Genomic DNA, 23553 nt, shown 5'->3' with positions numbered 1-23553 from the left:
CTGAGCAGGTAGTGTTTTTGTAGTTTTTTTTTTTTAAAGGTTTTTCTTTGAAAACAGCTGCCTGCTGCGGCTGAAAATGACGCTATGAGATTGAACCAAAACAGTAATGTTGTGGGCCGGACAGCTAAACAACAATGAGCTGAAACTCACTATACAGCTCCATAAAGCTGAGGGGAGCTGCAGATTCAGGTGATAATTCTCTGTAGATTCATCACTACGAGCGACCCCTTTCAGATTGTCACATTGTTTTCACATTGTCATCGGGTACATTGTTATTATAAAAATATCGATTATAGCCACTATATAGCCACTAAACACCCAGCATCAAGCAGTGTCAAAGAGGTGGAACACTGCATTAGACCCTGTCTGTTAATACTAAATATCCACACATTATGTTTTGTCCACCAAGCCTACCTTGGGTCCTGGATTGCCTTTTTCTCCTTTGGCCCCCTGTTTGTAGAGTAAAGAGAAATAAAAAGTAATTAATGTGTTCCTAAGACATTATCTAGAAACCATATTATGTTTAAGGGTGATCTGAAATGACAGTTTATTTAAATGTCTTTTTGACATATTATCACACTGGAACAGGGATAGCCTAATCTTTGTGAACAGTTCACTGCAGCCAGTTCAGTGCTGTATATGTACCAGGCGGGATGTACCATACAAACATTTACCTGTTCAAAGTTTACTAAAACATCCACAAACAAATGGATGTCAGCAATTTGTTGGTAGACTTTCACATTTTAATATATATAACAAGGTGCAAGAGCTGCAAGCTACCAAACTAGCTAGCTAGCTGCTACTGGCACTCTAGCTAGCATTTACAACGTTTTGGGTGTTGATTCTGATTCCTGATTCTGAACAAATTTGATAATGAGGCTAGTGTACTACTACTACTGAGTGTGCTGTGTTTGGCAAGTTCCTCTGGAAATATAAACAATTAAATTAATAACATTACTAATTATTCAACAGGGGCAGTAATTAGTTGGAGCTTCTTTAACTCCTTACCATCACTGTGGTTTGACAAGCAGTTAGTTACATATTTGGGCTACTCACTGACCACCATTAACAGCTAACGTTAACTTTAGGCCCTGTGACTGCAGCACCCCAGTTGTCCCCTCCGGTGTCACAGACTTTCTTGATGCACAAACTAGCTAGCTAGCTAGTTAAATAAAAGTGGAGTTGTTGGAAGGTTTGTTTTTTTCCTCATTTGGTGCCTCCACCACAGAGCATTATTCGGACACTTATTCGTAACACTAAGGTTATTACAGAATTTTAGATTATAATCCCCTACGTTACTCATTACTAAAAATGGAATCACATTACTGCCCAACACTGTTTGGTACAGTCATTGTTGTCTGTAAAAAAAAGTGTTTCCAAATTACCACTACCCATTATAATGCTAAAATGAAGATTACTGTCTTATGTCTTAAGTGCCACAACTACTGATTGGATTGTTATTTTAACTGAGTTAATCACCCTTGACATTTCCACATCTGTCCACATTATCAATTTATTTTAAACATTTGGTCAACCTTTAACAGAGCCATTTCAACTCTATGAGTGACCAAAGTACTTTGCAACCAGTCATTGCAAATGTAAAATCAAGAATCATCAACACATTTGTTGTGTAAACACCTGCTACTTACCCTAGCACCTGGTAGTCCAGCAAGACCCTGAAGACCCTGTGGTCCTGGGTCCCCTGGCTCACCCTGCAAGCACACACAGCATAGACAGAGGTAGCACAAAGGTTGAACAGAGCGGAAGTTATTTCACTTTTACGTGGTACCATACTTGATTCTTTCATAAATGATGAGAAATGCTTTTTAAGGGTATCCCTCACTGTTTGTCAGAACACTCAAATCAGAGAATAACAGAAAGGAGAGAAGATCATATACTATAGCCTATGACAAAGAAATCTAAAGCAGTGCCATTTCAGAATCAGCTTACCTTGACAAAGAGCCCTGGAGCGCCTGGAGCTCCATCCTCACCCTACAAAAGACATGAGAGAGCATCTTCAACTACTGAGCAAGAAGAAGCAATAAAAAGTGTATGCAAGGGCACACTACTTACAGAGGGATAATACATGCAGCATTATTAGCTGTTAAAAATAGAATACTAGCTACTTTCTGCAAGCATAATGCGTACATTTAATTACTTTTCATAAATAGATTACCTTAGGTCCTTGTGGGCCAGGTAGGCCAGGGGGACCCTGGAAAAAACAAAACAGAAAACACTTACTGTATATTACTGTATATGAAGTAATATATACAGTCTACATAAAAACACACACACTTGCACTGACCTGTGGGCCTCTGACTCCAGCTCCAATGAGCATGTCACTCTTCCCAGATCCCTCCATGTCCTGAAAACAAAAACACAGTCGGATGTTACACACTGAAGTGAAATCTTGTAGACCCATGTGGTGAGGAAGATATCATCCTTTGCTCTTCTCTGGTCTCAAGTAACCTGTTTTTCGATCTTGGCTTATTAATTAAATTAAAAGTGTGTCTATATGGGTTTGTCAACAGCAGTGACATGTGTGTGTAGCTCTTTGGTGTGAAATGGGCTCACCTCTACAAAGAATTTGGTTCCTGGAGGTCCGGGGGGGCCAGGGGGTCCTGGGGGACCTGATGGGCCTCTCTTCCCCTGTGGACCAGTAGGCCCTGGTGGCCCTGAGCGCCCTGCCATACCAACAGACCCACATTCACCCTGCAGACATAAAGAGAAACGGGAAACTCCTATTAGCAAAACCTTGTGCTTCTTCCTAACAAAACAAAAACAGAAATGTGTTTATTTCGGGGATAAAATAGAAATATATAGTAGCAGTGCGCAGAAGATTATTATTTTTTTGGCTTACTCTATGTTGAGTAGTATTACCTTTGGTCCAGATGGCCCAGGTAACCCTTGGTCACCCTAAAGATGTAAAGAAGGAAGAAAGGAAGATGTATTACTTCTGGAGTGAGCACTTTTTAGCAGTGGTGGAAACCGAGACAATATAAGATCAGTATTAATAGAGGCAACCCATACATGATTGGAACATGGACAAGATTAGATATGTGTATAGTATAGATATTATCAGAAAGCCCTTTATAGTCATCTTTTTGTCTTCATTATATAATCACAAAACCATGTTCATCTGGTTTAGTCCTGTGGTGCCAAAATGTGGTAATTCAAGAAGTGTCCTGATTTGATGAGTATGGATAGATTAACTTTCTGTCCCGTGGATATCAACATCCCCCTCTGTGCTGAACCACAACAAGCAAAAAGGGTGATGTGATTTTGATATAGCCCACTGAGGCCAGGACACAATCCATCTTGATGCTCATACCTTCATTCCCACAGCTCCTTGTAGACCTGGAGCCCCATCTTTTCCAGCTGGACCCTGGACATACAAATATAGACAGACACAAGTAGAGGCAGACAAATAAAACAGTGATAAGTCATAGAAAATATGCTAGTATAGAAAAACAATTTGATGCTAAGCTGTTTGTTGACCCTTTAGCCATTCCAGCAGGGACCAACGCCAAATCCAAAGGTGACAGTCAGTCACTTTAAAGGAATACTCAAATTTGGAAACTGGGTCATTAGTCAGGTTCCTTAAGTGATAAGATCATCCATGCCAACATTTTTCTGAGTCACCACACGTTTGTTAATACATCATGCTCACACTTTACAGTGTTGAGTGATTGTTGACTAGCATCATAGTCAAGTAAGACCAACTTTATTGTTATATATTAATCTTAATTTTACCAGCTGAAAGACACAAAGCTGACTGAATTGGCTGCATATAATTCAAAGTAGCTCCTTGTGCTGGAGATTGGGACCGTTCTGACTGCTTACTGTTGATTAGCTCAAATGTAGCACGAAGCAGTGGCGTCAGCAACCCTAGAGGCAAGGATGATTTTGTTGTCTGTTTTCTCATCACTTAACAGGAAAGTTGAAGTTATTAAAAATGCAGTGTATTTCTTGTATAACTAAGCAGCATCAGACCAAAGTACAGCAATGTTTCTGTACAATTGTTTTGTACAAACTGACAACATAGTGTACCAGAGGCCTGTACCAAGGCACACTGAATTATTGACTGCTGACGCATGGCTCATTAGATTACTGGCTACTAAAAGTCTATATCGAACTACTGGCGGGGCCTAAGGATTGAGATATTGGTCAGTCTGCCTGTTGATCCTTTGAGCACTTTAATCCAATGCAGGATATCTTGAGTACTACTCAACTACTGACCAACCCTCCATTAAATCTTCTGTGCATATTCATAATGTGTGGATGGATGAATTCTAATGTTTTTGGTGACCCCACAGCCTCTCCTTAAGTTGCAGGTCAAAATCTTTACTCGACCAACAGTTTGGTCAAATGAGGGGCTTTGTAAGCTATCAGCTGGATTTCATTGAAATTGTCTGTGGTAAAAAATACAAATACAAAATACAACATTTACTGGGCACATTTACGCAACCCTGAGGATTAACCCTTTTCCATTTTTAACACTCTGTGAGCTTTCTTGTTACGCTACATTCAGCCCAAAATATCAACAGGCAGGTTATGGTAACACTTGCTTAGCACATTCATGAGAATAAACTGTTTCATGGGCTTTCCTCTTGTGCCACTCTTAGGATGTTAGATTTTTAGTTTCAGTACTGGTAAGGCTCTCAGAATAACACAACTGTCATTATGTTGTTAGCCTGCAGGAGCCTTATAGCCTTGCTATCATATCATAACGGAAAAACGCAGAGGCTGTTCTAGGATTATTTTGTAAAATTAAGTTAGGTATCAGTTATAAATAAATGTTGTGTGATAAATATACTAACTCAGTTTTAGATTCCGGGCAAAATCTGAGCACATCAGTATGCCTTGGTACTTTGCATTGACTGAGAACAGCCAATATACAGCAATATACAAAAAAAAAGAAAGAAAATAAAACAGATCAGTGAAAAGGCAGATTTGTTCCTTTACCATGTTGTATGACAAAAGCAAAATAGCATCTAAAATTGAGGTTATACAGCAAGTTTCTGGTCAGTTCCCTTCAGTTCATTCACTTTGTCATGAAAAGTGACCGTCTTACCGAAATGTTTCATTTGGTAATGACAACATTTGAACTGAAAGTAAATGAAAACTAATTGACACAGTTACAAGCAGGTCATACAGTATGTAAGCAGTAACACTGGCTACAAGGGGGATTATCACGGGGCAAAGAGAGCAGTGATACCTACCACACACTCACTTTCACACAGAGCACTTCAGCCAGCCAGCTCAAAACAACTACAGTTTTGCCAGCCAGCAATTAAGACAACATGGTTGGAAATAATGTACAGTCATTAGCCCAAGCATTGGGGCAGTGAGCTAAAGTTGATTTTTATCAAGGGTGTCACTGTTTTAACGAGATAAAGCACAATTGATATGAATAAAGCACTACGATTGTCTCAGATTAACATTTAATATTGTTCAATATTGTAGATGAGTGTTGCTTCCTCAATACTCAGGCTTTTGACTGTAATTCTGCCTTTTGTTTGCTGGTTTACCAAGCAAACCAGGACAATGTACCTCGCCTGAACCCCAAGCAGAACCAAAGTCAAGCCCAGAACCAGAGGCAAAACTGGATTCAGAACTGAACCCGGGACTGAAACCAGAGCCGAGGTCTGAGCCGAGATCAGAGGACAACTCTGAGCTCAAACCTAAACCATCAGGCCCAGAACCACTAAACCAATCCTCAAACATCTGAAACAGAGTGGAGAGGTAGACGAAATGGCAGGAGTGGAGCAGAAGGTGAAAAAGACGAATGAGGAGGGGGCAAAATAAAGATTGGTGAAGACATGAAGGAAGAAGAAATGGAGGGTGAGAATAATTACAGGGGGGTGACAAATGGGAACAGAGGTAGAGGGAGGATAGAAGACAGACTGGTCATTGGCCATGACACACACAAATATTGATCACTACAATATGACTTAAGAAGAAACACAAACTAAAGGTGAATTTTAATGGGAAATGGAAAAAAGATTTAACTAGATCTGGATAAAAGCATATAACATTATAAGAGACTAAAGGTGGAAAATAAAAAGACAGACATCACACAATGATAATAAATACAGTAATACAACAAGTAAAACATAAAGGGAAAGGGAAAATATTCACACATAAATTATGTTATTGAAAAGATAGCTAATCTTGCAAAGAATGTTACAACAGATTTTACAGTATTCAAACTTTGCAATACAAAATGGAACTCAAACAGCTTTTATTTATGCTTCAGTGGCATTTCCATGTCTTCAATCTGTATATTGTAATCATAATACCACTCAGATTCCCAAATGTGTGTAAATATTAATGTGTCAAATTCCTCTGGGCTCCATTCTGCTTGAGAAGACACAAATGATTTGGTGCTATTACATTTGGGAAAATGAGAAATATATGTGTGTCCCAGTGAGGTCAATTCAGTGATTGTGGCTACTATCTTTAAGTGAATATCAACTTGACAACTGATAGATGTTCAACACCAGTCAGTGTAACCTGTAGCCTCACAATCATCATTTTATGCAAAACGCAAGAGCTTACTGGGCTTTTGACTGTAGACGTATAGCCAATGCTGTGCTGACATTATATAAATAGATTTAAATTTGACCATTGTCATACTGACAATGTTTGATGAAGTATTCAGTGTCTTCCCTACAACATTATTTTGGTCAGAGTGGGTCATTTTTGAAACAGCACTTGAAACATCACTACCACTACTACTACTACCACTATATGAAGAATGCATTCATGAAACAAAACCTCTGGACTGTTACATGGCGAAATATTTGCAATGAAAAAGTCTGCAGGTCTTTCTTATTTGTAACACAATTAAACTGAAAGTTACTGTATGTCTTTCATCTGGGTAACTTACTGGTAATCCAGGTTTGCCTGGGAGCCCGTCTCTGCCAGGGGCACCGGGTGGTCCAGCATGCCCTGGAGAGAGGCCTTCAGCTGTGTCAGATGATGACATGTTGGTTCCTGGGGGACCAGGAGGTCCTGGAGGCCCTGGTAGACCAGGAGGACCCTGGTGGAAAGATAACTTTTATTCTTCCACTGTGTAGATTAAACTATCAGACTACCCCATCTATCTGTGCGGCCTCTCTCTTACCCTAATGAGTTCAGTGTCGCTGTCCAGGTCTTCAAACCCAGAACCCAGGGCGTCTGCTCCATACTACAACACAGATAAACACAGAGTCTGTTTGTGATGCTTCAAACAGCTTGTCCTTCACTCAGGTTGCCAATTAGGCTTGACCTTCATCTACATTTGTTGCATGCTGATTTCATCACTAAAAAAATCAGAATGATACCACAAGTGCATGTAATGTGTACAAACAAAGACACATACTGTAGTAAAGCCATAAACTGTGATACTCACGGGTACACTGCGTGATATGGGGGGTCCAGGAGGCCCAGGGAGGCCGGGAGGGCCTGGTAAACCAACTCCTGGGTCTCCCTGTAGAGAAGGAAGGCAGGAGGAAGAGGATAGGAGGAAAAGATCTGTCTTTTACAGTACACTTGGTGATTTATACAATAAAAGTGAAGTGTATACGAGTCTACCAATTGTAATAAGTTATTAAGTGCTACATGTGTGCTTTAGCCGCACCTTCTCTCCTTTAGCTCCAGCTTCTCCATTCAAACCTGGAAATCCCTGAGATCCTTTCTGACCCTGGACGTAAAAAAACACAGTTTAGTTATTACATGTGATATAAAGCATAGCAGAAGAAGAAAGAGGAGGAACTGAAAGATAAATAACTTACTGGATCTCCTTTATCACCTTTGCTTCCCTGTGAAGAGAGAGAAGGATTTAGGATTAGTACTAAATCTTATGAACTCAGAGGTTTATAAACACACACACACATGCTCTCTATCTCTTTGGCACACACACCTGCTGTCCATCTTTCCCTGGCAGTCCTGGGGATCCAGGGTTTCCTGGTGGTCCTTGTGTCCCTCTAGGTCCAGGCTGAGCTTGCCCGGGTAGAGGGGTGGGGCCTGGGGGACCAGGTGGGCCTCTGGGTCCAGGATCTCCACGCTCTCCTTTTAACCCATGCCTGACATGACCCTGGAAATTTAAATACAACTTTCATATCATTTGCATGTGTAAGCAACACATGCTGTAATAAAACAATGCTGTTGTGCAGAATATATATAAAAAAAAGTGAGGAAGTCCACGTCTGAACTTACATCTCCTGATCTCTCCCCTGGCTCCTCGGTCTGGTGTGGCCCTGTACACAGTATATGACATCATCAACAGGCTTGGCCAATCAGATTCTTATGAGTTAACACTGGCCATACTGTAAGTATACAATTACAACTGTAGGAACCTGCTTTTTGATCTTTATTTAACTAGTGTACAGTAGATTCACTGAACAAGTACGCTCTTTTCCAGGTATGGCATGCTCTCACTCACACGTTCACAAACATTCATACTGGGACCGTGGTTCAATGATCTTTTAGTAGCATCACTGGAGTGGATGGGAGCTGTAATGTGCCTTGCTTAAGGGCACCTCAGAAGAGGCAAAGAAGGAGAGCTAAGCGCTACTTTTTCATTTCCCCAACCCAAATTTATCATGCTAGTCCCGGGTCACAAGCCTGCTTCTCTAAGCTTTACGCCACCACTGCCCCTGTTGAAGTGTCTACTGAAAACTAGATCTTCAGTAGAAATTATTATTTGCATCATGAAATCTTACTAAAATATGAAACGTTCCTGAAACGGACACAGCCAAGAAACTGTAAGTACAGCACAGTGTGTTTCCTATGCATTAAGTCACCAGGCACTTTAACCATTAAAGTGAGCCAGATTGATAAAATCATAGAGGTTTAATTAACTTCTAAAGAAGAAAAAAAAAATGAGGCTCATTCTGACCTCTTATCAGCATTTCTTCATTGGCCTGTGTTGGGGTCTGGTGACCGGAGTACTCATCAAGCTCCACCTCCGGAGCCTCAGTGGGTGGAGCTCTGACGGGAACACTGTCCTCCTCAACAAAGAAATCAAAAAGATGAGTAGGTCAGTAGGTCACCCAAATCAAAATGATTCATGAACAACCGTCAACTTTAGCCTAACCTCGCTGCTGAAAGAAAAGTCAGGGGATGACAAAAATCATCATCATCATTACATCCATAGCAAATTTTTTGGAAACTTGCTCATTAACTTCTAAGGTATCTTATCATGAACTTAAGTAGTGAACAAAATCAACACAGAAATATTGACTTGCTGTGGCCCTTGAAGAATACTTAGGAGATAGCTAAAATCACGAGGATTCATCCTGTGGGGACCATGAATGTGGGATGGATCAACAAACCAATGGACTGACGGACTGACAGACTTTCAGACACATAGTTAAGGAATACCTCAAAATGAAACAACTTGCGTAACTTGCAGTGTGCCCACTCTCTGAATTAGAAATTGTTGTATAGCACAGTTAAGGAGCACATGCTGTACAAGTGAAGCTGAAAATGCTGAATTCATTGAACAGGATCTGAAAGAAAATATCACATAACATTACATTGTCTGTGCTATTTGTCGACACTGTTGTTGATGAACTTCTCCAGACCAGACAAGAAAGCATCTACCATGACTTTAATATCTGGTAACAGTTATTCAACTTCTGAAGGACAGTTTCCTTTGAAACTTCAAAGTCAATGTTGATTATGGGATGTTTGGGGTCAGACTGACTTCCTGGTTGTGGGAGAACGAAATATGGCACACATTCACACACACGTACACAAGGAGTGCTGTTTTAGGGTCCTGATGATAAGAAGGGGTCTGTGCATCATACACAGCAGCAGACACAGACACACGTGCATACACACACACACACACACACACACAACCTAACAGACTAAATGCATGTATCTATTAAACTTCTTTTTCAGGATCAGCATATTTTTTCAACTGGCAAAGTAAACCACACCTTTCACAAACTCTTTTCTTGCAGTTGTTACAGGACATTGTTTTACACTCCTATAGAGATCCCAGACCTTACAAAGATATGAAATATTTCAGGCTGAATGTTACAGAAATGTGGTGTGTTTTCATTTGTTGTAATGATGCGGCCAACCAAAACATGACACTTGCTCCGAGCATTTCATGAAGCCAACCTACCTGTGCGGTGCCATGTTTTCTCTCCTTTGTGTTCTTCATCATTTCCACGTCTGTCTCTCTGTCATCCAGAGCATTATCTCCACTGGTGTATCCCGAGGCCTTTATCAAACATCGCAATTTGTGTTGGTTTGAGAAAACAAGCTTATAGCAAAAATTATGTCAACCAATAATGATGTAGGGTCCCACATTTTGCCAGATATGGATATCGTTACAAAATAACTAATAACTGATAAAAGAAAGCAATAAAGAGAAAGCATAGCGTGTTTAAAAAAAAATCCTGTAGGAATTAGATTCATTATATAATGTATGGCACTTACAGAAGGCAGGAAAAAGCAAACAGTTGTCAGATTACTGTTTAAGCTTACTCATTTGACCAGTCAGGTAGGTATGAGGACCAATCCCCAGTAACTAGGTATTTTTGTTCAGTAAAGTCCTTTGACCACTAGGGGGTACTGTTGATTGACGTGTATGTTAGTTGTACAGCATTTTACCGATATTTTAACTATTACTAGCAGAAGCTCCAGTTTTGTCATAAACAGTTGATTCCTGTGTGCCAGCCACCTCTGCTGTGTTTATGTGTGTGTTTCTCACATAAGGATCGTCGTCTTCACACTGCTCCTCAGCTGCTCTGGGATCATCTTTTATCACGAGCTGCTGAATAGATCCCTGGAGAGAGAGAATGAATTAGGAAACACTCTTTGAAAAATAGAACTGTCATCTAAACACCTTAACTAGGTTACACAGGTATAATGACTCAGTTAACATAACTGGAAAACGTTGGGTTAAAGCACCCAAGATAATGCATTCACTGAACTCATCATCTTAATCTTGGTATTCACAGTAAATTAGTTATGTCTGTGCATGTAAACACAGTGAGAAAGACTTTAGGGACCATTGCTGCATGAATAGTCATTTCCTACAAGGTTTTGCAGTCATAACAAGAGTCACGTCTCTAAATGTACATATTTATCTTTATTAATGGATTTCTCTGAATAAATCTGCACGATATTCAAACCACAGTGTCATGTTTCAGGTGAAAAACATCTTTCTCTCTATATATAAAGGAGCACCACACACACAATGAAGTCCACTTGCTGATATCACCATAGAGACCTTATTTCCAAAGACGCACAGACACATGCACACACACGCACATGCACACACACACGTACAACACTGAAACTCACATAGTAGTAATAGTGCTGGTTTATATAGTTCTACGGGAACATTGCAAGAGATGTCAATTCCTTTGGTCAACATTCAACAACACACAAACACATGCTGATTAAAAAGGGCCACATGCCATGACTGCCCTCCTTTGAAGCCCAAGACAACAAACCAAGGACACACACAAGCAACACACAAACATATACACACATAGAGGCACACACACACACACACACACACACACACACACACACACACACACACACACAGAGTGACCTAGATATTTCAGACTGGACATATTCTGTCGTCATGCTTCAGATAACCCGTTCAGAAGTCAGGCTACACTGAACAAAGCAGAATAAAATGGCAAAGACCGCGTCCAGTCACCATGACAACAACAAGTGACTAGCAGCATTTATCTTGTGAGCATCGTTGAATTGAAAATGGACTGACAGTGATTCCAGTAATAATGTCAGTGTGAAGAGAGTTTTAATAGCTCAGTCTTTGGGTTTTGAGTCTTTACTCTTTTTCGAATATACAGTATGCTGTCATTCCTATTGCCCAAAGAACAACATTTATTCCACCGTGGAGACTCTGAATATCACACACATTTCTTTTTTTCCTAATTGGAGTATTGGTTCAAGTTTAACCTTATTACACCATCATACATGACATGGCAGCACACTCAAAGGCCTGAGTCAATCCCTTGATCTGACCACAACTAAGTCTTGTTGACATCTCAGACTTCCTCATCTGCCATCAACTTACTCCCCCGTCCTCTCCTCCCTTCCACATCTCACCCCTCTCCCTTCCTTCTTTACCATCTCTATTCTTTCCTCCCTTCTTACTTCCTCTCTGTCTCTGATCTTCATAGTTTTATCCATTTACAAGTCTGTAACAGAGCCAGCTCAGGAAGTAGTACTAGAGGTGGTCACGACATTTTGACCCTGTTTGGACCTGGCTGTACCCTGATGCAGATTGGGTCAGAGATAGATTAGCCTTGTAAAGCCAGTCATCAAATTTCACTTTGCTCACTATGGTCTGGCAATGTTCAGTAAGAATGTGCTTGGGTCAGTGGTATTACAGTGTTAATTACTTTTCAGGGGATTCTCTCCAGTTCTAAAGGGTGTTCTTTCAAGGAGTGACAGTCCAGAAGATGATATTTTTCCTAACTTATGTAACATAATGAGTTTCTCAGTGAATATGAGCTGAAAATAGTAGTTGCAGAATCAAGCTTTATTTTGCATCTAGATTGACAAGTTGAGGCATTGTAGTTGTCATCATCATCATTATGATAAACCACTCCCTGTATTCTGCTGATTAGTCCAGCTTTCAGCTGTCAGACTCAATTGATTGTCAGTTTATTTGCCCTTTGTCACCTTTCCACTGGTTCATGTTATTAAAGTCAACTTTATAAAATAGTACAAAGAAAGCAAAAAAAAGAGGAAGATGCCTTTGTTTTCACCAAAGCCATATTCTTGGCCACTGTGTTCACTGAGTTGGCCTTTGATTACATCACTGCCACCATCAAAGTATAGGCTCTCTCTCATTGACGGTGTCTGGCATTTCAGTAACTACGACCCCATATATTCAAAATGGGTAACGTGAAAACATTCATATGAAGCTTTTTTGGTAGCTTTCATTTGTCATTTTCCTGGTTGAAACACCTGAATAGCATTTTCTTGGAAACAGGGACAATCAGAATCAGAATCAGAAAGGTTTTTTTATGTCCTGCTTGTTGCATACACAACAACATACTCAGTATCTTGGTATTTTGCGCAAGCATTTGGTCACAACATAAATTGTTACAGTAGACTGAATGCTGGGAATTTTCCAGAGGAGACAGACTGAGGGCAGACAACATTTCAGCTTTTTACATGGTAATGAGAGGCCAGAACACACAACCACACACCTACACACACACACACACACACACACACACACACACACACAAACAATGTAATCATGAGGCCAACTGAACAGACAAACTGCACATTGACATTGACACAGGCAGCCGGTGTCATTTTTTCTCGTTCTTTTTTGCCCTTTTTGCAGAGAAAAACTCCTTGTCCTCCAAAAGATACAAAGACATCCACAGGCACACCTACTGTACATTTAAGGGTCTTCGTCACTTACCACAAACTTATCAAGCCCCGTGCTTCCTGCATTAGATACGAAAATGCCTGAATCGTGTGAGAAAGTGAGTCTTTCTGGCTTCCGATGGAAAGTAGCCCTCTCTGCCTCTCCACAGTCCATGTAGAGGCGCACCTCTTCATGCTCCACCACCACCTGATAGACAGATCAAAAACAGCTATTTAATGTAGTGATTTTTTTGTTTGGCATTTCTGCTGTATTTGATAGAGACAGTAGAGGGAGACGGGAAAAGCACCGGAGAGAGGGGATGACATGCAGCAAAGGGCCCGGACCAGACTCTATTACAGGCTGCTGTAGTAAGGACTACAGGCCTTGATACCCAGTGACCTACTGGGCCACCCCCATTTAATGTAGTGTTCATGGAACTACTCATTGTTGTCAATAAAATTGCTTTTTTGTATTTTGTATGTTCCCATCTTGATTTTATAGCTGTCTCTAATAACTGTGTGGCAATATTGGTGAAGTAAATAAACACTTAAGTGACTCTAAGATGTTTTCCATTTGAATGCATGGACTTACACATGGACGTTTTGCACACTTATAGTTGTTAGAGATGATAAAAATAGAAAAATAGCTTGGTCACCATACGCCATGTATGGTGACCAAGCTATTTTTCTATTTTTACATTAAAATCTAACATTAAATCTTCTAACTCTAACATGTTATGCAATGTACAAATTACATTTTGACATGTCAATAAATGTGGCAGTACTGTTTTAGTAGAAAGAAAGAAAGCTAACATCAACATTTTCAAACAAGATTTTTTTTAAACAAAAGTGAATATCTTGTAAAATGTCAGGAGAAGGAATTACAGCTTCTAAAAATTACACTTACACATAATTCTCCCTGAAATAGGTTGATTTGCATTGGAAACTAGTGAAACCATCTCACTGCACTGGAAGCCTTTTTTTTCACATGTTGAAAGAGTTTTAGGACACAAACACTTGATGAGATGATCATTTTGGCAGTCATGGGCATCTCAATGTTTCTATGGCACGCTGCATAATCACTTTGGAACTAAACAACTAAACAATTAAAAAATTAAACTGTAAACTGTTTAATTTCCAATGCCAATGCAATACCTGAGTTCTGGTACAAAAAAACCCCCATTACATTTCTTAATACCGTAGTTTGGAGAATATAACATGTTTTAAACCTTTTTTCATTTAACAAAATATGCAAAACTGCTCAAGACTTTAGTGTTAAATAAAAATACATTTTAAAAAGTAAAACAAAAACTTTCCTGATTTAGATACATTTACAGTATGAAATATCAGATTAATGTAAGCTTAAGAATCTGACAAAGCATATGATGCCAGCTTTCAATACTTGACTCTTTCTGATTCTATGCAACGAATATATTACTCATAGGTTAACTACCTATCCCTATTCAGCTGTAAATAAAATATGCAAAGAATAGAAATTAATTATTTGCAAATTTTACTGTTTGTAGCTGATGTGGAGCATAAACATATTTAAGAAAAGGTCTGCATCAGCTGAATATATCCCTCTAACCCTACAATTTGTGATATACAGTATGTAATGCTCACCGTGAATCGTGTCCACTGGGCGGTCATATCTGGGACACTGAAGGCAGCAGCTTTGTGGCTGTGGGAAGCTTGCTCTCTGTCAGTATAGTACAGTAAGATGCTCTGGAGGCCCCCACGCACTGGAGTGAGGGCCAAACCCAGCTCCACCACCTTCTGACGGGCATCTGTGATGGCAAAGAGCACACCTCCTCTCTGAGTGGCTGGACGCACCTGGAGTAAGGGCGAAGGCAGAAGACATTGGAGGTCACTAAAGCTTACTGCTTCAGCATCTGGCCTCCATCATATTAATATTACAGTCAAACCATAAGACATATGAATACAGTAATGTACAATACTCCATTATAAATGGAATTGGTATATCATAGAATATATGTACAGATCAAAAGCATTAATAATAATTGTTGTTCATGCAAGTTAAGGAAAGAAAAAACAGAGGAGGAGATTGAGAAAATTAGATAGAGAAAATTTAGCTTGCTTTATCATCAAAATTCCACAAGGTGGCAACATAATGTGACCTTAGCTCACCATAAAGATTGTTCTTTCACCCTTTATGATATTACACAGAACATTATACAGCACTTTATAGTATTATACAGAACATTCTACAGTACTTTATAGTATTATACAGTACTTTATAGTATACTTAGTTCGAATTTGATGATTGTCTCTTGACCACTGCATTTAAAGCCATGGTGACCCCTTTAAAAGACAGAATGACAGCATGAAGGAGGTTTAAAGGGTTGGAGGGTTCAAATCTCTAGCGTTACCGTGACGATGATGGCAAAGTCCCTGTAGAATGACCCAGGCACGAAGGTTTTGGTGAGCCGGCCGATGTTTGCTTCAGGCCCAAAGTTGTAGGCTGGAAAGCCCTCATATCCAGGAGTGAAGGAGACAGAGGGAGGGAGGGGGACGCCAATTAACTCTGTCAGGTCCAGATGACCTCCTGAGCCTCGCTCTGACAGAGACAGAGACAATGCAAAAATGTGTAAGAAAGAAGGAGTAACAGGTGGAGACAAGCTGAAAAAGATGGCCCTTTCCATTTGTTTCTGACGTGATGTGTAATGCTGACTATCTGTATCTTTGTCGTTCTCATGTGACTTTTTTTGTTTGAGCCACACTTTTAACTTATAGTCATCAAAATGACCTACAGAAGTGATGAGAGACACATTTGGTGATCAAAAGGTGAAAGATAACTTATTGATATTTTATCGAACATCATCATTCAACTGATAGAAGATACTAGAAATCTTACACAAGTTAATTTTTTTCAAAATTTTTTCATTCCTTGTTATTTTCCCACTGCAAACCTGTTTTCCTTGACAGTGAGGTTACTTGACTGAAACATCCACCTGTAAATGAACCTTACGCACCAGGTGCACAGAAGATGTCTGAACCCCCATTCAAACTGGCTTCCTTTGTTTGCTACCTGTGTGTTGCTGGTATATACATCACATTAAAGTAAGGAATCATCTTGACACGGCTTTAATTTGACTTGATTTGATCCAGACTCTGGCCATGCATCGCTGCTCTGCATAGACATAATCCTCCGAAACAGAAATGCACACACAATGGCTGGCAATTAGAGTATTTAGTGTGTATGAGATGCCTTCGCATTCCCTTGATTCCCCCCACTATGGAGCCTGTCTCCTGTAGCGAAAAACTCTCACCTCAGCATTCCAGTCAGGCTCACCCCTGCTACCTATATCTCTGTCATGCACATACACACACACAGAGATAGAAATGCATTTGCATACACTGTGCACATATCAAACACACATCTCACCCACATGAACACACACAAACCCCAGACCAGACAAACCAACATTTGGGGGTCTCTAATTCATCAGCCTGACCAACTGGAAACATACCTAATTAGAGGGTTTAAGGAGCGTGTGTGTGTTTGTGTGTGTGTGTGTGTGTGTGTGTGTGTGTGTGCACATTTACACATTCATTGTTGCAAAGACAGGTAGTGAGGTGGACATTCAAGGTGTGCAAACAAAGTACAAACACACACAAACACACCAAAGCCCTGACACGTCCAGTCCAGATGTGAGGTCATTAGTGCTCTGTAATGACTGAAAGGAACAGGCAAACGCTGCTCTGAGAGAACTCACGCTACAACCTGTGTGCTGTCCGGTGGCCACTGACTGCAGAGGTTTAACTTTTCATTCCTGCACTGTGAGACACACATTTGAAAATAATGGCCGATATTACTGTTGGAATCTGACTTGGCAGCAGCGACCTGGTGGTGATTACCAGTCATGACTTGGATGGCAGCCATTTTAAGATACAGAAGGACCATGATCGCATTGTTACTGCTGTGAAGAGTTCTCGAGGTCCAGGTTGGCCAAAAGAGAAGGGAAAAAAAGGGGGTCAAATACATGGGTTTGTGAGAAAGGGCAGAAAAACAAGAAATCTCTCAGCACAGTTTTGAGGACTCATTCCACTGTTGAAAATATACTCAATGTCAATATGCTAGTCTTGTTTTACATTTCATTTTCAAACTCAATTTTACCATCTTGTAAAGAAAACAAACTTTTACTAAACGTTTTACTACAGCACGATAACTCTTTTAGCTCATTGTTTCGACTTTGCGGCATAACCTAACATAAAATCATTGACATGGAACAGACATAAGGCCATAAAATGTTTTGTTTCAGCTCTCCATCTACCATTTGTTAATAATTATGTAAACTATAATAATAATAATAATAATATACAGGACATACATTTATTATTTATTACAATTATATATGTGATTAACCACACTCTAGTCTCGGGAAAAAGATCCTGGAGTAAACTTTGCTGGGGAGAGGGACATCTGGACTAACTTCCTTAGCCTGCTGCCACGGTGATCGGCCCTGGATAGGGCAAAAAAATGGATGGATGGATGTATTGACAACACCAAATCGTGAATTCCACTAGAGCCAAAGCTGAGATGGCAGCTACTGCTACTCTGCTAAGTTAGGTTGGTTGTCTTTTAGCAGGACTAGGTTAGTTTAGCGTTTGCTGTTTTTATTCTCCATGACCAGATTTAGCTACTACCCATTTATGTAAGCTAACAAACTAAATTACCAAGACAGTTAATCAGAATGTATATATTTCAATTATAAGAAACAGCTATGGTGGAAAAGTAAGTTAATTTAGCTTTAGCCAAGGCTATCTGTGGCTATCTCACCCAATCTCATCAGCTAGCTTTGACTGGATTTAGCTATCTTGGTTTAGCTGTGTATGGTTGACTGTTTGGTTTGGTTTTTAACTTTTTGAAGAAACTGCATGCTGTTTTGTTTCTTTTCTTGGCATAACAAGTTTTATGTGTTAAAACAAATGTTAAGCAGCAGGAGGCTTTGCAAAAGCTGATAACCCCAATGTACACTGCCCAGCAACAACAGCATTAAGATAAAGTTTGTGACAGTACAATACCTCCAAACTGTAGATAAGTACAGTACTTGAGTAAATGTTCTAAGTGACTTTTCACCACTAGTTTGGAGACACACACACACACACACACACACACACACACACACACACACACACACACACACACACATATAAGCCTATACAAATGACTAAAAATTCCAATAAGGTCAGTGGTCAAATCCCATTTTAATGACATCATGTGCCATGGATTTAAGAGTAGATACTTTGACATAATTTACATTGACACAAATGTCCTCTACAAACACATATTTCTGAATATATATTTCTGATGATCTATTAATTACTAAATTGATTCAACACTCCTGTGAACAGGTGCAAACTCTCAGCCTGTAAATCCTTCATTAATTGACTTATTCTATAAGCACACTATCAATAAGACAGTTAGGTGGTCAGTCGGTCCTCAGGTGTCTTCAGTCAAACACCAAATCAAACAGTCTGTCATCTAATCACTAATCAGTCATTTTGCACCACAGTTTTCCACTCTAACCCCCTTCTCCTCAACCTAATCCTTGTCATGTTGGCCACATGGATTCTTGTTCAGCTTGTGGAAACTTATAAAACCAATATTAACAACCCCCCTAGCGTTGCCGCCTGTAACCTTTTAAACCCACCTTGACCCTGCTATGCCATACAAAAGCTTCCCGCTGCTTGGCCAACTCTCTCTAAATTTCTCAGACTCTAAAAGAATTAACCCAGAGCACATCAGAGTACAACTCTGTCACATACCAGCACGCTACAGAAATAACAACTAGGGCTTCTGTTCTGATTCGTGAGATAAACTGGGACATGACTGGAGAACATTTAAATCAGACGTGATATCAGATATCAGATGTGATTTAAAGATTAGCTAGTGTAAATAAGGCACTGAAACATTGACCTATCAACGTGACCTATTTAACCAATGACTTAGGTTAGTAAGTGTGGTGGATCAATTACATTAAAATAGATGGTAGAGAGTAAAAGCTCTGTCTTCTCACACAGTTTCCCTTAAATCATGCGTTACCATTGGTGAAATCCCTTCACATTTACACAGATTTGCCTGCTTGACCGTTAAAAGCACTGTTTTCTTTACAGTGACAGTTGCTCTGCATGTTTTTGCCATTTAAAATTGCATACTGCCCTCATCCAAGGATACTTGCAGTTTGTGAGTAGACAGGGGTTAAGCGCCTTGCTTACTACTACTCAATATTTTCATATTAACAATGGATTAAATCACTATGTGTACTGTCAAAAGGGGTTGCTTGTAGTGACAAACCCATAGAGAATTATCACCCGACTGCAGTTTTCCTCAGTTCTACAGAGCATTTTGGCTCATTGTTTTAGTTTTACATTTCTGTTTTGGTTCACTCTCGCCGCTCTCATCAACCTTGTTCCCATCAACCCTGTTCCCAATAGTAACAGGCAGTTGATTTTAATTAAATAGCTCCAATAAACCCACTGTACAGTACCTGCCCAGAGCCAAATGGCAGACAAAGTTAGCGACTAGCAGGTGAACATAGTGGAGCATTTAGTCACATATTTCTCTCTCTAGTTGGTGAAGGAAAAAAACTGTTACACAAATTATCTGTCTATTTGTTCTGACCTAATCTTTATTTTGTGAAATACTGAATAGTTTACATCAGAGAACATCAATTTTTGTAACACTGTAACACTCACCACTCTTCCAGTGTTTCAGTGGTTTGTATTGGGAAATGGCTTTGCTGCCTTCACCTGCATTCTCCTCTGGAGGTAAGGTCCCAGGTTCTACAGTGCTGTGGCCAAAGATTGACACTCCTGGGCTGGGTGGAGGGGCTAGCACTGACCCATCTGTCTGAGTGCTATGCTCCAGAGCTTTCTCTGTCACCCTGTCCTCCTTTACTTCCCATTCTGTTGTCCCTGGGGTGTCAGAAGGGCCCAGGAAGGTGATGGATGGAGAGGTGATGGAGGAAGGAATGGAGGGAGGAGAAGACCTGGTGCCAGTTTTAGGGCTCGCCCAGATGAAACTCCACCACTGGGCTTGTACAGGAGAGGTGAGGAGGAGGAAGAGAGCAAGAGAGAGGCGAAGGGCTCCCATCCTCTAAGTGTGTATTGCATAAATGTACAAACCAGTCCTGTTAACTGCAGCTACGAAATACTACACACATGCAAACAGGCATATAGGCTAAGTGCTAAGTCTCCAGCTATGAAAGGATGCACACAACGCTTCTTGCCCATGCAGAGTCCTGCAGAGGGTGAAAAAGGAAATCTCAGTAAACCAGGAGACCCAGTGGCACAAAAATCAAGGAATGACTTTTCAGGTTCTTACTGTCCTCTCTGTTGTTACTCCTCCTTTCTTTTCTTTTCTTTTCTTCTTGTCTCTCGTTATGTCCTCCTTTTCTCTGTGCGCCTCTGTCTCTTGCACTGTTTGTAACTCCCTGATATCTCTCTTTTTTCTCCCTCCCTCCCCTCCTCTCTCCCTATGTAATTATAAACTCCCCCTCCTCTGGCACTCTACAACACAGCAGACTTGATTTTCTCTCCCTTTTTCTCTCAGACAGGCAGATTAGAGAGTTAGTATGTTCACTACTCCCTCCTCCTCCTCCTTTCTTCTCTCTCCTCTCCTCCCATCTGTGTGTGTGTGTGTGTGTGTGTATGTTCTCTGGATCATACATGTGGTCTCTCGGTCTACCCATCACGCCACATGTACAGCGTGTTAAGTTTAACGCACACAGACACAGATTGAGGATAAGGTGCATCATTCACAATGCTGCAGGTGCAGCAGCTAATACAGCAGAAATGTCACAAGGAATGCACCTTAAGGAACACATCATAATTCAAGAACCAACATCTTCGCATTTATATCTCTACTAATGATGAGGCTTGTAGTGAGATATCCAACAAAATATACAACCATAATAAAAGAGTCCAGAAAACATTGTACAGGCATTAGCAGGGAGGTTTCTTTATAAGGACATGAGGTCAAAGTATTCCTTCCTCATCTCCTATGTGACATTTTTTCAGCCACATGGTACATTAAGAATAGTGTGTGAGAGAAAAAACACAAAAAACAAAGAAAAACCTGAGATTCAGTCATTTGTCGAATGGCTGGACAAGAAGTGTAATTATGCTTACCACGTGCCCTAATTGATTTTTTGTTCTGTGATTGTAAGTGCCCCTGTAAATCCCGTATTTTTGTATAATTTTGTATAAATAGTGCATGTCTCACTTGTTTGTACTATGTTTGCACTTACTGTGGAAAAAAAAATCCTCCTCGAGGACAAATAAACTATCTATCTATCTATCTATCTATCTATCTATCTATCTATCTATCTATCTATCTATCTATCTATCTATCTATCTATCTATCTATCTATCTATCTATCTATCTATCTATCTATCTATCTATGTTACTGCTTGTAGGTTTAATGGAGCCACAGGGAGAAAATATGTTGGCCTGACTTATATTTATAAGCACGTACTGCCCTTTTATCCAATGTCATATCTTTTTTACATGATTATCTCTGATGACATGTACATAACAGGATAAGAAGAAGCCTTTATCCATTCTTCCAGCTTCCCTTTAATCTTCTTTAAAATCAAAGAGGCAACTCCTTTCTGGTTCACACCATTTAGTCAAGAAAAACTAAAACTACAGTTCTGCTCCCCAACAACAACTGACAGCCACTCTAACTACTGCTCAAATCAGTGTGATTATGGCTAAGCTGGGGTTCGATGATGTTTACCAATTATAAGGTTAATCTCCATCAACTTTAGCATAAACCTGCACTAAAATCTTTAACAACAATGCTTGATGTCTGTAAACCAATATCTGCTGATGGAAATGAATCAAATTCAACTGTACTGAACTAAAGTGACTTAATTTTTAGGCTCAGATGTGCTTCGATAGAACATACATTTATATTTAAATGCTTAAATTCTGCTATTAAGGCAGATAATGCATCAAAAAATGGCTTCACAGATAACATTCGTAAGTCACTTGACTAAAATGAAGATAGTTAAAATACAAAAGGTTGAATGGAAGCATTTATAAAGTTTGGACTTTCTCTCTGCTGCAGCTCACTGATCAGGGATAGAGGCCCCATGTTGGTGATGACAAAGGGATGCCTGTTCTGTTGTGTTGTGCTTCTCTAAATGTTTGGTGAGGTCCAGGATGAGGGCTGGAGTGCTGCTGAGGCTCATTGGATGGAGGTGTTTGTTCAGGCTGATAAGCACTATCTGCTTAGGCAATGTATAACATAAGAGAAAGAGAGGTAGACTAATCATTTGTCTTCGTGTTTTCTAGTATTTGGATTTACACTTGATCCACCTGTTTTTATGCACATTTTAAATTTTGTGCGTAAGTGTGCAAATGGAAATGTCAAAAATCAACAACAAAAACCCCAACTCAAAATATCACAAAGAAGTTTTTTTGCTTGGCTAAGGTGGAAAAGTTGATGTATTGATAAAAGAAAAATGCGCCAAAGTGCAATGGAAATATTTCCATCATGTTTTCTACATTGTTTTCCACCATTTGAGGTTTGACTGGCGCTCTATAAAATTTGGTCATCTCGTTGCTCCCTCTTCGCAACTTCGAATTTGCACCACCATCAGTTTATCTCAATGAACCAACTCTTAATGTTCGCATGACGGTAGTGGATGAAAACACGCATTAATTCACATTTTCTTTTCCTATTTCCTGGACAGACAGTTAAAATTTGGCTACATTTAGATGGAAACCTGACAACTGTTGAGTTTTAGTTAAATCCATTATCCTTCAGGCTCAGCAAGTTCCAAAAAAGTATTTTTGGGGTTGCATCAATCTCAGTTTTTTAAACTAGGATTCAGCTGCAGCAAACAATAGGCCTTTTTCATGGCAGACATTTTGACTTGTCATAGCAGGAAAAGCACTGGTGTTGATACTAACATTAATGATGCCTCTGTTCTATTCAAGTGTCCCAGTAAGCCATAACAGTGACAGTGAACCCGCATGCCCAATACCAGGACCCTGAAACTTAAGCAGCAACTTAAAAGGAATTCAGCCTTCATTAATTTAATTATTTGTATGTGTGAAGTAGATCAAGATAAACTTAAGAATATGTTTAAAAAGAGAAAAATGAAATATGTAATCTTTTACTCGAGCTGAATGATTTTTATATTTTT

The 23553-nt window shown here is 39.8% G+C and overlaps 1 protein-coding gene across 6 annotated transcripts in view; it reads right to left on the bottom strand.

Moving 5' to 3' along the window:
• col15a1b (collagen, type XV, alpha 1b) overlaps positions 1 to 23553 on the bottom strand; it is a 61471-nt gene that overhangs the window by 20585 nt on the left and 17333 nt on the right. The window contains exons 1-23 of one of the 6 annotated variants that reach the window (XM_044219831.1): positions 20720 to 21145; positions 20092 to 20636; positions 15762 to 15949; positions 14995 to 15204; positions 13427 to 13579; positions 10715 to 10789; positions 10124 to 10222; positions 8885 to 8996; positions 8203 to 8243; positions 7907 to 8080; positions 7779 to 7805; positions 7625 to 7687; positions 7397 to 7474; positions 7130 to 7192; positions 6893 to 7045; positions 3332 to 3385; positions 2881 to 2916; positions 2575 to 2712; positions 2306 to 2365; positions 2177 to 2212; positions 1951 to 1992; positions 1650 to 1712; positions 415 to 450 (exon numbers count right to left, since the gene is read on the bottom strand). In XM_044219831.1, coding sequence (XP_044075766.1) covers positions 415 to 450; positions 1650 to 1712; positions 1951 to 1992; positions 2177 to 2212; positions 2306 to 2365; positions 2575 to 2712; positions 2881 to 2916; positions 3332 to 3385; positions 6893 to 7045; positions 7130 to 7192; positions 7397 to 7474; positions 7625 to 7687; positions 7779 to 7805; positions 7907 to 8080; positions 8203 to 8243; positions 8885 to 8996; positions 10124 to 10222; positions 10715 to 10789; positions 13427 to 13579; positions 14995 to 15204; positions 15762 to 15949; positions 20092 to 20488 — 2298 coding nt within the window. In that variant the 5' untranslated portion in view covers positions 20489 to 20636; positions 20720 to 21145. Of the gene's footprint in view, positions 1 to 414; positions 451 to 1649; positions 1713 to 1950; positions 1993 to 2176; positions 2213 to 2305; positions 2366 to 2574; positions 2713 to 2880; positions 2917 to 3331; positions 3386 to 6892; positions 7046 to 7129; positions 7193 to 7396; positions 7475 to 7624; positions 7688 to 7778; positions 7806 to 7906; positions 8081 to 8202; positions 8244 to 8884; positions 8997 to 10123; positions 10223 to 10714; positions 10790 to 13426; positions 13580 to 14994; positions 15205 to 15761; positions 15950 to 20091; positions 21148 to 23553 lie in introns of those variants that run through there. The other 5 variants (XM_044219832.1, XM_044219830.1, XM_044219834.1 and 2 more) reach the window with 5 other exon arrangements.

The sequence above is a fragment of the Siniperca chuatsi genome, linkage group LG13 (genome assembly GCF_020085105.1).
Source record: "Siniperca chuatsi isolate FFG_IHB_CAS linkage group LG13, ASM2008510v1, whole genome shotgun sequence".
Taxonomy (NCBI): Eukaryota; Metazoa; Chordata; class Actinopteri; order Centrarchiformes; family Sinipercidae; genus Siniperca; species Siniperca chuatsi.
This window is presented reverse-complemented; position numbering and strand designations above follow the sequence as displayed.